At 42.7% G+C, this 13,931-nt stretch overlaps 1 protein-coding gene across 3 annotated transcripts in view; it reads left to right on the top strand.

Annotated features, from left to right (window-relative positions):
- PRTFDC1 (phosphoribosyl transferase domain containing 1) overlaps positions 1 to 8,425 on the top strand; it is a 91,319-nt gene extending 82,894 nt beyond the window's left edge. Inside the window, exons 5-9 of one of the 3 annotated variants that reach the window (XM_045535050.1) lie at positions 1,016 to 1,033; positions 2,399 to 2,481; positions 2,899 to 2,945; positions 5,870 to 5,946; positions 7,137 to 8,425. In XM_045535050.1, the coding sequence (XP_045391006.1) occupies positions 1,016 to 1,033; positions 2,399 to 2,481; positions 2,899 to 2,945; positions 5,870 to 5,946; positions 7,137 to 7,184 (273 nt within the window). In that variant the 3' untranslated portion in view covers positions 7,185 to 8,425. The other 2 variants (XM_045535059.1, XM_045535069.1) reach the window with 2 other exon arrangements.
- Positions 8,426 to 13,931: the final 5,506 nt, after the last annotated feature.

Here is a 13,931-nt window from a genome sequence, read left to right as displayed (position 1 = left end):
TCTAACGTGTAATATTTTATTTATTTGATTTTTACAGCATTATATAAATCATAGGGATAAGTTAAAGGCCATCTAAGAAAGAAAAACACCGTGGCGTTGAAGAAGTATTCTCACCATTTTGTTAACTGGAATGTCCTGTGAACATGGTCATATTTTAATTTGGTGGGACAGCATTGATATGTAATTGCTAATCCAATTAATTGGTTGGTTTTCACTCATTAATAAGCTTAATCAGTTATTATTCCTTCATTCAACAAATAATTATTGAGCATCTACAGGCGGGCATTATGCTAGGGTCTGGAAATGCAGTCGTAAGCAAAACAAACGTGATCCTCACCTCATGGAGTTTGGAGTCTAGTGGGGTAGACAGATATCAGACAAGAAATTAAAATGAAATATAATCAGTGTTCTTACAGGAGAAGTAGAAGAATGCCTCGAGAGCATGTAGCGAGGGACCTAACCATCTCCCTGAAAATACAGACCCGGCATCCCCAGCCCTTTCTCTAGCCCACTCCATTCCTGAGGGTTGACAATCTGGGAGTAAATCCGGAGTTCTCAGGGATTTGGGTGGCTTTGCAGGAACAAGGCTGTCACAGCTGAATCTGTAATCCAGCTACAGAGCACGGTCTCCATTAATGATTCGGTTCATGTTGCCTTGTTTTGCTGGTAACTCTTAGCAAGCTTTGCATCCCAAAGGAATGCTGGGTGGGGACGCTTGCGGAGTTATTGAAGTGGGATGACTTTGTGGATAGCTCTTCAGACAGGTAACGGGCCCTAAGGTAAGCCTGCTCCTAACCTGAATATAGATGCTAATATTGCATGCACCACCAAGTAATCCCCAGGGAACTGTTAAAATGAATCTGGAATACCTACATGGCCTCTAATCGTTTGGATTAGACGGATGGGGCAGGACCAGCTAAGCAAATAGTGAAATTCTAACTGGAAGCGAAATGTGTGTTTATCTTGTGAGCCAGATCGGCATCATATTCTAAAATACGGGCTTTGTTTCTTTCAGAATGTTCTCATTGTTGAGGTAAGCTGGCTTTTCCTTTTCCATACTGGAAGTTGAAAGAATCTAATGGTGAGTTTTAAAATGTAGAACTTATTGTCATATTGTCCAAGGATTTCTTGACTCCCCATTGTATGCCTGGTTCTCCAGATTTATGGATTTGGAGCCAACTAGCATCCCTGGCTTCAAACAACTTAGAATAAAAGCTTTGCAATCATAGTTGTAAGGTACTTGATCCTTTCTTTCTATGCAATTTCACGTATCTCTAAATTGGTTCTTATACCTAGTTGTGAATCAGACATTTTCAGAGAAGGGGAAACTAGCCCACCAAACTGCATGCATTTCATATAGTAAAGCCGAGGTTAAAACTCTCTTTACCCTGAATGCATTGTTCTTGTTAATGACCTAATGACTTCAAGCAATTCCCAAATACCTTCGGTATCAAAGTCATATATACAATCAATTAAAAAAATGGCAATCTAGGGGAAAGCAATGATTTGTTTTTAAACTTGTGCTTCTGTTAAAAAAAGGAAAGAGTAAGTGTAAGCCCTGTGGCAGTAGTGGACTGATTTGGCAAATGGCCACGTTTTGTTCCGGGACACGCCTGCCTTATCAGCTGGCACAGAGTCAGGGGCGCTGTTTTCAAGCTTTTGTTACACAATTGCCCATGTGCGCCATGTGTGTCTGCAGTCCTGGCTCAACATAACCCATGAAGGAGACCCTCGAACCAAATGAATGGCCCAACCCTTGCTAAATTCAGACCTGTTGTTTTGACGATCAGCTCCGGACAGCTGATTTCTGTCCTAAGGACAATAAATTGCCACTGCCCATTCTCCTCTAATTGTGCAGCAGCTCACAAGCAGAGATGAGCCTGCGTTCACTGTCGCCGTGGACCCTAGAGTTCACGGGCTGTCACCAGCTGCTGCCCAGACACATCTCACTTCCCAGCCCCAGAATCCCCTTGAGTGGGGACGACCAGGGGGCGGTGTTTATCCATTCAGGGTATTCAGATGTGCATGTCCATGAAAATTCATGCGTCTTGTATTGTGTTACATAACCTGAGGGCCAAATTTAGTCCTTGAATGTGCATGCACGAGTCCAAATATACTCAACGAGGCGCCCGCGTGCTCTTCAGAGGCTACATTTAGCCCTTCCACACAGCTAAAGGATTCAAGGAGGAAACATTCACCAGCAGATTCCCCAAAATCCAGCTTCCAGAAAGCAAGCACCTGTCTAAAAGATCATAACCAACTCTGCCTCCTGCTTTGACTTCAGTTGGTTGGCATTTCTAATTAGCATGCATTATTAATAGGGAATCTCTCCCTGGGTGAAATATCTATTATGCCGCTCAAATGCATTTTGTTGAATTTGTCTGTCTTCTTTGCAAAGGATGTTGTTGGAACTGGGAGAACCATGAAAGCCCTGCTCAGCAGCATAGAGAAGTACAAGCCCAACATGATTAAGGTGGCCAGGTGAGTCGGACATCCACACAGCATGGCGAGTTCTGGTCTTCCAAGGAAGCCCAAAGGGGACGCTAATACACAATGGTCTTTCCAAAGGATGTGATATACGCTAAACCAATGACCTTCTGCCCTGCGGTGTTATGGTTTGATCACATGGAAAAATAGCCCATTTGACTGCTAGCCAGAGAGAGGAGAGGGAAAAGGACATGCTTTGCTGTGTTTCAAGCCCCTCTTTGCTGTGCCTCCCATGGCTGTTTCCAGAAGCAGCCAGAGGAGCCCCGGTGCAAGGGCTCTGGTCCGTTCCTCTTTGCCAGAGCCACAGGAGCAACTTATGTACCTTAAGTACATACTTGAATGATGTTTAATTCTATTTGCAATTTGCGGAAATTTTATTGGGGTCACTAACACATCTTTTTTTGATGTTAGTTTGTTGGTGAAGAGAACATCCAGAAGCGATGGCTTTAGACCCGACTGTAAGTGTTTTTTGGTTTTTGGTTGGTTGCTTGGTTTCCGGGGTGGTGTTTAAGAATCTTCGGTTTTCTCTTTGACAGTGTTTCATGTGCACTAGAAGCTACATAGGGCTGGTGGTCCCACAGATTCCTCATGCTCTTCCCTGCCTTGCAAGGGAGGATAGAACCCTTGGAAATGAGAGTCTTAAATGTTCTTATTTGCATCTTTCACAGGAACAATGTTCTGTGAATTGTATATTTTTATTCTTAGGTTTCACGTAGCACCTTAACTCCAAAGAATTCAGCTGAAAAGTTTCAGGGGTCTCCCTGGACTGATTCAGACACGTGGGACTCCTGCCTTGGCCACTGCTCCCACCAGTCAGACACGGAGAGGTGTGCCACAGAGGTTTAGAGGGAGTCTCCTGCCATCATAAGGAACTGTCACCAGACAATGCACAATGGTGACCTTTAGCAAGCCCGAGTTTTAGCACATAGCAGGGGAAATCTGAGACGTCTTCTCACCACCTCCAAACAAAAGTTCCATAACACAGAGAATTGGCAGAGCAGATATCGCCAGATACCATCGTCACACCTGACTTCAGACGTGCGTTCTGGAAGGCTCTCTTCATCTAGGGTACTCTCCTCACTCCTCCCTGTAATGAGACTAGGTCCAATGCCAGGAAGGATAAACAAGCAGCCTGATTATTTATTATTCTAACACTAGAGGCGATTTTTTTTTACTTGCATAGGCAGAATTCAGCTTGATTTTTATAACTTACATTTGCTCTACAGCCCCTGGGATAATTTGGCTGCAGTTCTCAGCAAGCTGAACAAACACTGGAGAAAGAGAAGCACGGTACGGATGGGTAACGTACCAGTGACATTTAGCCAGTGACGCTTTATTCTAAAAACAGGTCTCATTCCCGTGCTGGATGTATAATGCTAATTCTAGACCATGTCACTTCTGTGCAGAGAGACCCAGTAGCTTATTCCTGTCAGTTACCAGCTTCGAGAATATAATGTGGATGTAGTGAAGAAGATGGCAAGAGGTTACTAAACAAATTTTCTAAGGAAACAGTATAAGATACTTACTGTATAGATAAGAGTGTAACTGAAGTTGAAAAACATTCACTTCAAACATATCCACTTCATTTCAAACATGTCGTATCATTTATAACAACATTAATAAAATAATAGCAGCAGACACTAGGAGTTTAGGATGTGCCAGGCACTGTTCTAAAAGCTGTATAAACATAAATTCATTTAATCCTCACAATAGCTCTCTAAAGGTAGGTGGTGTTGCTATACCCATTTTACAGATGAGGAAATTAAGTACAGCAAGGTTAAATAGCTTGCCACGGTCACATAGCTGTAAGTGTAGGGTCAGCATTGAACCCAGGCAGTCTGGTTCCGGTCACTGCTGGGACGCTTGGGCCACATCTGCAATTAGCATCTGCAATTGCAAATGTAAGTGTAGGAGGAGCTGCCCTCGTTTGCTAGCTAGTCATAGGTCCCTCTGATTCCTGTGTGTCTTACTGATCCATCGCCTTGCTTGGATTCTTTGACATCTCAAGGTGTGGCCTTTGAAACCAGCTTTGGGCTCTCATTTTCCCGATCTGAGTTGCCAGGGTTAATCGAGGGATTGCGCTGCTCATGGTAAAGTCATTATTGCCACAACCCTGGTCACAATCAGGGTTGTCTGGGACTTACTCATGTGCTTTTCGCTAGCTCAGAATCGCTGTTTCTTCTTTCTATCTGGACTTCTCTGTTCCTTTTTCATGATTGACTCTTTCTTTTATGCTCAATGTGTAACTTCTGACATCTTCTCTTCTGCTCTCACTTCTCCTCTTTGGTTATTTTATTTTATTTTTTCAAGAAACTCTGCAGTTTGGAGGAATCAAATGGACTTCCTAACAAGTGGCCCCATCATGCAATCCCCTAGAATATAAGTCCCTCGCCTCTGGCACTTCCTGTGAGCAGGAACCAGTTGGTTTCTCTATGTGAAAACATCTTGGGTCGTAGTCACCATGGAAATAACCTTGTCCGTGCTGTAAGTCCACCGACTGTGCCAAAATACAGTTTCGTAAAAGTAAGCAGGTACATCTCTCTTATGTGTAATACTGTACTGCACAAACTTAGATTCTAAAACACTGGGGAATGTTTAAAAGTCACTGGGCCAAGACACAGTTATTCTGTTTTAAGACTTCTGAGGAAGGAGAGCTTTTGTCTAAGAATCCTCTCCAATAAAAATTATCTTCTTCTCAATAAATTCTGCTTTTGCTTAACCTGAGTACCCTGCACTGCATTTGATTCCGTTTCCTGTCTCATGCTGTCCTCGGTGAAGAGCTAAGTGATACCCTCTGTACTGCGGACCCAAAGGTCAGCATTGAACTAACCCTGCCGCAGTCTGTTCCACGAGCTGAACACGCCCATCTCCTTTCATGTCATCTCCCAGTCTTCGCCTTCCAGTCCTTTAACCAGCCGAGGTGCTGGGGACGGTGGCAGAATTGCTTCCTGGTTGCCACGGCCCGAGCACCTGTCCACCTGTCGCAGAATCGTAACGCCTTCTGCTTGAACTTCCCTTTGTGCTGTTCGGACTGTTTCCTTTGGCATCTTGTCGTTATGTACCGTTGCTCTGGAACACCAGGGCCACATGACCAACTCATACATGCTTCTTGTTACCTGCTAGGCTTCCTGAGCCCGGCGCCGTGTACTGGGCATTCAGCCGTTCTTCATCGTGCGCTGGCTCATCTGCCCTTTGTCCCTGAGTCATCACCCGGTCCAGGACCCTCCAGGGCCCATCCCGCACTCCGCTCACACTTTCCTCACGTCCTTCAGCCTAAATGAAAGGTCCTCCAAGTTGGAGAGCCCACAGCAGCACATGGTAGCTTTAAACTTACGTAATCTAAATTGTTTCTTTTTTTTTTTTCTTCTCTCTCTCTGCTAAGATGCTGGATTTGAGATTCCGAACTTATTTGTGGTGGGATATGCCTTAGATTACAATGAATACTTCAGAGATCTGAATGTAAGTCTTGCGTGCAAATCCTTAGCCTCCTTTTCATAAGAACTTAACGGTAACTTACCAATGTAACAAATCACTGAAGAGTAGTAACGATGATTGCTGTTTATTGAGTATCTTCTACGTTGGGAATATGGTGGGCACTTTGCATCCATGCTCCCAATCAATTCCCACTACTGTTCTGAAAGGCAGGTGTTAGGATGATACAAGCCGGCAATGACTATTTCTGTCTATTTTGTACTAAAGGAATAGGACGCTAAACGCAGAACTGTGGCTTGATGCTGATTCTCTCCCATAGTCACTGATGTGCCCAGCCGACCATAACAATATCCAATATTCTATACACTGTTCTGTGTCTGGCCTGGAAATCTAGCAGGTTCCAATTACAGTGGCATGCAGCTCTCACAGCTACTCCCGCTGTTGGCGGGGGGAATGTCCCAACACACAGACATGGAGCCCCAGCTGTGCAACCCTGACTGACACTGAATGATCTAGAAGTAGACATCTGACCCAGATTGGACCAATCAGTCTCTCTCTCCTGGGAATTAGCAACTTAAACCAAAAGTCACAGAGACCGGCGGTTTGGGGACTTCAGCCACTGTAATAGCCGTGCTCTAGAGCGTCTGCAAACACCGTGGGCTAAAGCCTCTGGAGCTACCCTTGTTCCTACCTTCTGGTTGCTTCATGGTTTACCTCTTCCTTGGATTCCGTGAGCGACCCCAGTATACATTCAATAAATCCCTCCTTTTTTGCTTCCATTAGCCTGACTCTATTTCTGTTGTTTGCAATCAAAATATTCCTAACACATCTTTTGCCACCCAAAAAGGGTCCCAATAAGAGCTCATGTTGTGTTTATCATTGTCATTTCTCCCTTCACCGAAGCAGTTGTCCTTTTGCCATGAGGAGACTTCTGTTTCCACCAGGGCTAAACGCGCTGCTCCCTCACCATTTCGGGGTTTTAGAGACCCAGGGAGCCAGGTTCGGAATGGAGCACAAAACCAAAACAACAAAGAACTTTTTGTCAAGCATGTGAATGGGTCTATTTAGATTTTATGCACACCTGTAAACACACACACATATATATTTAAAGGAACAATAGCCAATTACAGGATGATATTCTGTTATGACTACCTCGCATTGTCCGTGCCTCCTATTTTGTTAAGAAACTGATGTGTTTAAATGCTCTATTGTTTCAGCACATATGCGTGATCAATGAACATGGTAAAGAAAAGTATCGGGTCTAAAGATGTCAGTTCTCACCATCGAATCCCCAGACAGCAGCATTCTTACGACCACACTCAGGAGGCCAGCTGGGAACTGTGTCTCTCCAGGCGTCTTCGCTCAGCAGGACATAAAAGGAAAAAAAATGTTTGAATGAGAGTGCTCTCTTTTCTGAGATTATCATAGAAGGAGTACCAAAGGTTCTTAAGGAAAAGAAAGCAATGCTTTTATTTGACTTGTTGCAAATTAAACACTCCGCCTTATGACTCATCTGCGCTATCTACCTTCACACTCCTGAGCTACAGCTTCCATTGTTGTGATATGTCATTAACCTTATTGCAACTCCCAAGATACCCCCAGCTAGTTACTCCAATATTTTTCACTTAACTTTTTTTTTAATACTCTATTTTGGTAATATTCTCACAGTATTCAAAACCTGGAAATCCTTTCACTTAAGCCCTGAGTGCCATATATTAGAAATCCAGCCGGGTTCCCGTACTAAAAAAAGGGCTGGAAAAGGACAATTTGATATAAGTTTTTGTTTGCGCATATCTGACAGGCCATTATTATCTGCTTTGACAAAGCCTTTCTGAAACGCGGTGCACAATGAATCTTAATGATGTTATGAAATGAGCCTTTGCTCAGCGCTGTTGATTCGAGCTTCCGGTATGTGATGACGGTCTGTCGTGTGTGCATGGACGTACTCAACTGTGTTTAATACTCTGCATTTTAATTAGCAAAAACACAATGGCAGCCAGGCTCTGGTTTCTAAGCTGCATCCTTTTATTCATGTGGGACATGAACAAATGGCAGAATTGAGGGGGAGTGTTTTCAATGCTCAAATACTAAGTGAGCATAAATTTTTCCTCTTATTTGCATCAAAGAACAAGACGCAGTTACATACTGTGTTAAACATGAAAACAGAGATCAAATTATTTTTAAGTGTCCTTATAAGACTGATCACAAAATCCAAGGTGCTATAAGAAACAAGCAAACTTAAGAAAGTTTTTTCTGAATAACAGGGTTTTTTTTTTTTTCCCATTTCCCCATTATATGAGACATTTTCTAATTTATGGGGATTTTAATTGAAAATAAACTTAAGTGCCAATAGAGCTGTTTTTTCTCACTTCCTAAAAAAAGCAAATGCAAAATAAATAACTAAGCAGCCTTTGTTTGGTTCTGAACCGTATGTGGCATATTGTTATTAGGTTCTAGCTTCCTTTAAACTAATAAAGAATAAGAAAACTTGTTATGTTTTATAACTGCTTACTGTTTTTCTTCCGCCTTCATATTTTTTATATACTTTTAGCCGTTAAAATGTACTCGAGCCAACAGCTTAAATATACTATTCCATATACCTATTCTGTGGCTTTATTTTTGTTAACCTGGATTAAATCCAATATATGCACTAATATAAGCAAACAATTAAGCCAGGATAGATCTGCTTTTTTTTTTTTCCTCCTTAAGCTTGTTTGTAAGAACAAGGAATTTTAGTTGTAAAAGATTTTCCTGCAGCTCTTTGTTTTAGTCGGAGAAGAAAACAGACCACACCCAGATATCCCCAGGGGTAAACCAGCAAGGGGAATCCCTTCTAGCTTTGTTTCATAGAATTGGTACCCAGGCTGTAGATTTATAATTCTGTGCAACTGGACAATTTCTTAAAATGTCAAAATTAATATTCTAAGCATAGTTTTCCACAATGCCACATTTATATAGAAAAATCCAGGGACACATTTGATTTTAAACATAAAATTATCCATAAAGTATATAGTATTAAAATGTTTTCTTAAAAATGCTGAATTTTAGTAAGCATCAGTATCATTTTTGAAGACTGTATGTTTATTCAAATTAGAAAGGAAATTGATCTACTTCACGAGACCATGAGGACTTGTATAGTTAATGCGGAAAAAGGAAGGCTCACTAAATACACAAGAAGTTTAATTACGCCTGCAATTTTTTCCTACCAGACAATATTTTGACAGTGATATCCAAGAAAATCATCCTGGGAAAAATTGTATTTCCTTCTCTCTTGCAAAAATCTAGTCTATTTAATATCACTGAGTTTATTCACTCTAAACCAAAACTGTAAAAGCTTATTACCTGATTAACAACAAATCCATTATTAATTTAGTGTTCCAAAGCTGATTAGCAGAGGGAGTAAAAGCATGTGTGTTGTTTGTGTGTATGTGTGTTTCATTGGGAAATTTGGATTCATTTATAATCAATGAAACTAGTAATATTTTGTGATTTTTCAAACAAATTAGTACCCCTTATTATAAATTGGCTCTTTCAAAATGCAAATTAAAACCACTGTGTGATTCATCCATGTAACAAAAAACCATTTGTGCCCCTTAAATGCAGTGAAATAAATAAATTTTTTAAAAAATCAATTGGCCCTCTTTTACATGAACTGGAATGTACCAATTGTTGAGCCAATTACCCCCAAACGCGACCTGCAAATAGTGAAATCCCAATGTACCTTGTTTCATTTTGGCATGTGAAGACGGTTTGCCATGTTTCACGCTTCTCAGACTGTGACAACAGCCTGTCAGAGCACAGTCAGGCAGTTTGCTCACCTACTGTGAGATCAGCTTGTGCTTTCCCAATGGCGAGAAACAGCAACCTAGCCCACATCTGGAGACCTGGGATCGTGGAAATATGGCCTCCCTTTTGTAAGAGAGGTAGTCCGTTCTAGGAAATTGAAACCCTCAGCCACACTCTCCACCCAGTTGTCTGGCTAATTTGGGCAGACTTAGCATTTGGGAGTCACTCTGCAATCGTGACGTTTCTTTGGATCCCAAGGTGACACATCAGGGCTGGTGGACAGGCCACCATCAGAAGGTAAGAAGGGGGTCCCCAAAGGAGCATTTGTGGGCTGGTGTGGGGAGGTGTGCGGAGCCAGGAAGAGAGTAGAGATGGAGAGCTTTGGTTCTAGAAGAAGCAGGAAAGCAGCTCGAAGCTAGCAACCAAGAACTGTGTGGTGCTGAGCGCTCTAGGCTGGAAAGGATCTCCACTCCGGGGCGCGTCACAAAACGCCACCCTGCAGAGGCTTCCTGGGCCACAGACATCTGCAAGGACACCAGAGCCTGCATGAGAGCATGAGAGGAAAGCTGATGGACACGTTCGAGAAAGCTCAGAGCACCCCAGAAACACAGCTACCGCCTGGGGTGGTGCGGCCAGCACTGCGGGTGCCCTGCTCGATCGAGGACACTGGGCCGAGGGGAGCCCACGCTGTGCTTGCCAAGCCGCAGACCCCGGGAAAGGCTGCCTTTCCTACAATGGGTGTCTTTTCTAGTTAACTCAAAAAGGTAGTTTTTTGCAATTTCTGGCCAGGATTGGGTGGCTTTTTCTGCCAGGGCAGGATTTTTCCCCGAAATAAGTAGGGGAGAACATGAAGACAGGGCGGGCTGCTGAAGTCTTGTGTTTCCCAAGTGGGAGAAGTAATGAACTAACATTACCGTGACCTCGTTTGTATCCAGAGCCTAGTGACTGTGGAGCAGTGGGTGAGCTGGGAATGAGGAAGGTAAATGTCAAGGACTCGCCCAAGAAGTGTGGCTATGACTAGAGGAAGAGACAGACAATAGCTAGAGACACTTTAAAAGATGGGAGAGGGTGGGTGTGGTGGCTCACGCCTGTAATCCTAACACTTTGGGAGACAGAGATGGGAGGATCACTTGAGGGCAGGAGTTTGAAACCAGCCTGGGCAACATAGTGAGACCCCATCTCTACAAAAAATTAAAAATTAGCTGAGCATGGTGGTGCTCACCTGTAATCTCAGCTACTTAGGAGGCTGAGGCAGGAGGATCACTTGAGCCCAGGAGTTCAAGACTGCAGTGAGCTATGATTGCACCATTGTACTCCAGCCTGGGTGACAGAGAAAGACCCTATCTCAAAAAGAAAGAAAGATGAAAGAGACTTACACGTTTTTATTGCTTAGAGAACAACAACAAAGACCAGAGAGGAAGAGTGCATTAGTTATATTGATTGCTTTGTAACAAATCATTCCAAAACTGAGTAGCTTAAACCACCCACGATTGTTATTCTCTCTCCTGGCTTAGGGGAGTAGGAATACAGACAAGGCACACGGGGTTAGGGGGTTGCTTCTGCTCTGTGGCGTCTGGTGCTTTTGCTGGAAGACTCAAAGGCTGACGGCTGCAACCACGTGAAGCTACACTGCACAGGGTAGCAGCCCTCGGCCACACGTGGTTATTCAGATTTAAATTAACTAAAGTCAAAATTTAAAATTCACTTCCTCACTCATACTAGATACGTTACAATTGCTCAGTAGCCTCACATGGTAGTAAGTTACTGTACCAGACTGTGCAGACACAGAACATTTCCATTGTGAGAACATTCTATGGATAGCTCCAGTCTGAAAGCGTGTTTAATCACTTGTCTAATGGTTGATGTTGGCTGTCAGTTGGAACCTTAGCTGAGGCTGTCATTTGGAACCCTTGCATGTGGCCTCTCCATGTGGTCAGGGCTTCCTCACAACATGGTGGCTGGGTTCCAAAGGTGAGTGGAGGGAGAGAGAGGAAAAGAGAAGGAAGTAGAAGCCATATTGCCTGTTACATGGCAGGCTCACTTCTACCACATTCTGTTAGTCAAGGCAAGTACAAAGATTTGCCTGGGTTCAAGGGGAGGGAACGTTGACTGCCACCACTTGATGGACAAGTGTGATGGGATGTATATTGCTGTGGCCATCTTCAGAAAATGCAATCTGCCCCAGAAAAGTTATGTGCCCTGCACATTTTCTATTAATAAGATTAGTGAAGGACTCAATTATTCGGTGGTCATTATGCATAATTACGAAAACACCTGCTTGCATAGGTTTTTCAGAATTTCCGAATACTACCCGACTACATAGGAAAATGGGAGATGATAAAAGAATACCAGACTGTGTGCACACCTGCATGTCTGTCTACTGATAGTGTTTGCAATAGATCGTGAAGACTTTGAAAGAGCAGTTTTATATCTAAGTTGCTTAAATTTGCAATATAAAAATTATAGTAAAATAGTTTTTGCTTGCCAAGCATTCTATAAGTGTGAATTCACAGTGAAATTTTAGAAGGAGTTCTATTTTTATATAAAGAAATTGCATAATAATTTGGCCAAGAAACTAACCCAGAGTGGGAGCTCCTTAAAACACAATAAATGTAACTAACTAGGTGAACTGGACCCTAGATAGACAGATAGATGAAGTCTTATACCTGGAAACAGTAATCACCAAATCAATAAAGATTTTTAAAACAACAGATTATGAAGTACTGACCAACATGGTTTTATAATGAAAATTGCTCTATATGTTGATATCTAATCTCCTAATACAGTGACAGAGGAGTTGGTTGACTGAAAAAAGAAATAGATGTCATCTGTCTTGTCTTTATTTTAGCAAGGCTTTTGGTTCTTCCATGTGAAGAACATTCTTCGGTAGCCTGAGAAAATGACTTGCAGAACATAACTCCTGGGTGACCTCACAAATCCTTACAGTTGTATTCAAAAGAGATGACACAAGCTTAGCAAAGCATATGGTGACAGATTCAAGCCCAGACCCTCAAGCTTGTTGACATTTCATGATTTGGCTGCAACTACTGTGGATCATGCATGGTACAAAAATGTGACGGTAACTCTTAATACTTAGCACAAAACTTGGAGGTAGAAATTGACATCTCCATTTTAGAGATAAGGAAATGAGCATCAGAGAGAGTGAATCACTTACTCAGGGTCACACGGCTTCGTTCTAAGCCAGACAGTGAACCAATTTGCTATTGGTAGTGGAGTCAGCACTCACTTGTGTTTAGACAGATTTATAGGTGACATTCTGATGGGGATAAGAAAAAATGGTATGGTATGATGAGAAATATCTTTCGGTCTTTGTCCCCAGTTTCATGCACAGAGCTCCTAAAACTCTTGGAATGTCTTGAATGATAGGAGTGTCTTTTATTACTCGTGAGGAGTTCCTTATGAGTTCATGCTAATAAGGTGACTTAGGGTGGGATTTAGGATGGGGCTGGTCACCAGGAAGGCTAAGAGATTAGAGGATTGAAACTTTCAGCCCTACCCATTGAGCTCCAAGGAGAGGGTGGGAGAGCTGGGGATGGAGCTTTATAAAAACTCTTGGACAATGACATTCAGAGAGCTTCCGGGTTGGTGAACACAGTGTAGTGCTGGGAGGGCGGAGTGCCTTCATTTTATGTGTTATTTTATATTTTATAATCAACCAGTAAACAAGTAAAGTGTTTTCCTGAGTTCTGTGAGCTATTCCAGCAAATTATGGGAACTTGGGGCAGGTGGGAACCCTCAAATTTGTAGCCAAGTTGGACATAAATGTGGGTAACCTGGACACCCAATACTTGCGACTGGGCTCTGGAGTGAGGGCAGTCTCAGGGAACTGAGCCCTTGAACCTGTGGACTCTGATGCTAACTCCAAGCAGTTAGTTTCAGAGTTGAATTAAATTGCTGGACACTCAGTTGGTATCCAGAGAATTGGAGAATTAATTGATGGGGAGGGAAAATACCCCAGAATGATTGCACTTAGAACAGAATTCTCAAACTTTGAATGTTCACCAGTGACCTGGGAGACAAATAAATATAGATTACTGGGACCTGCCCCTAGAGGTGTTGATTCAGTAGGCCTAGGTGAAAATCTGTGTTATTATTAACAATCCCTTGACCTTCATCTCTGGAGGACTTTGATGTAGATAATACTCCAGCCATTCAGCAATCTAAGGGAACAGAATCCAAATTCTCAATGACCCTTGTAAGAGTGG

Source organism: Lemur catta, chromosome 1 (assembly GCF_020740605.2).
Source record: "Lemur catta isolate mLemCat1 chromosome 1, mLemCat1.pri, whole genome shotgun sequence".
Lineage (NCBI taxonomy): Eukaryota > Metazoa > Chordata > Mammalia > Primates > Lemuridae > Lemur > Lemur catta.
This window is presented reverse-complemented; position numbering and strand designations above follow the sequence as displayed.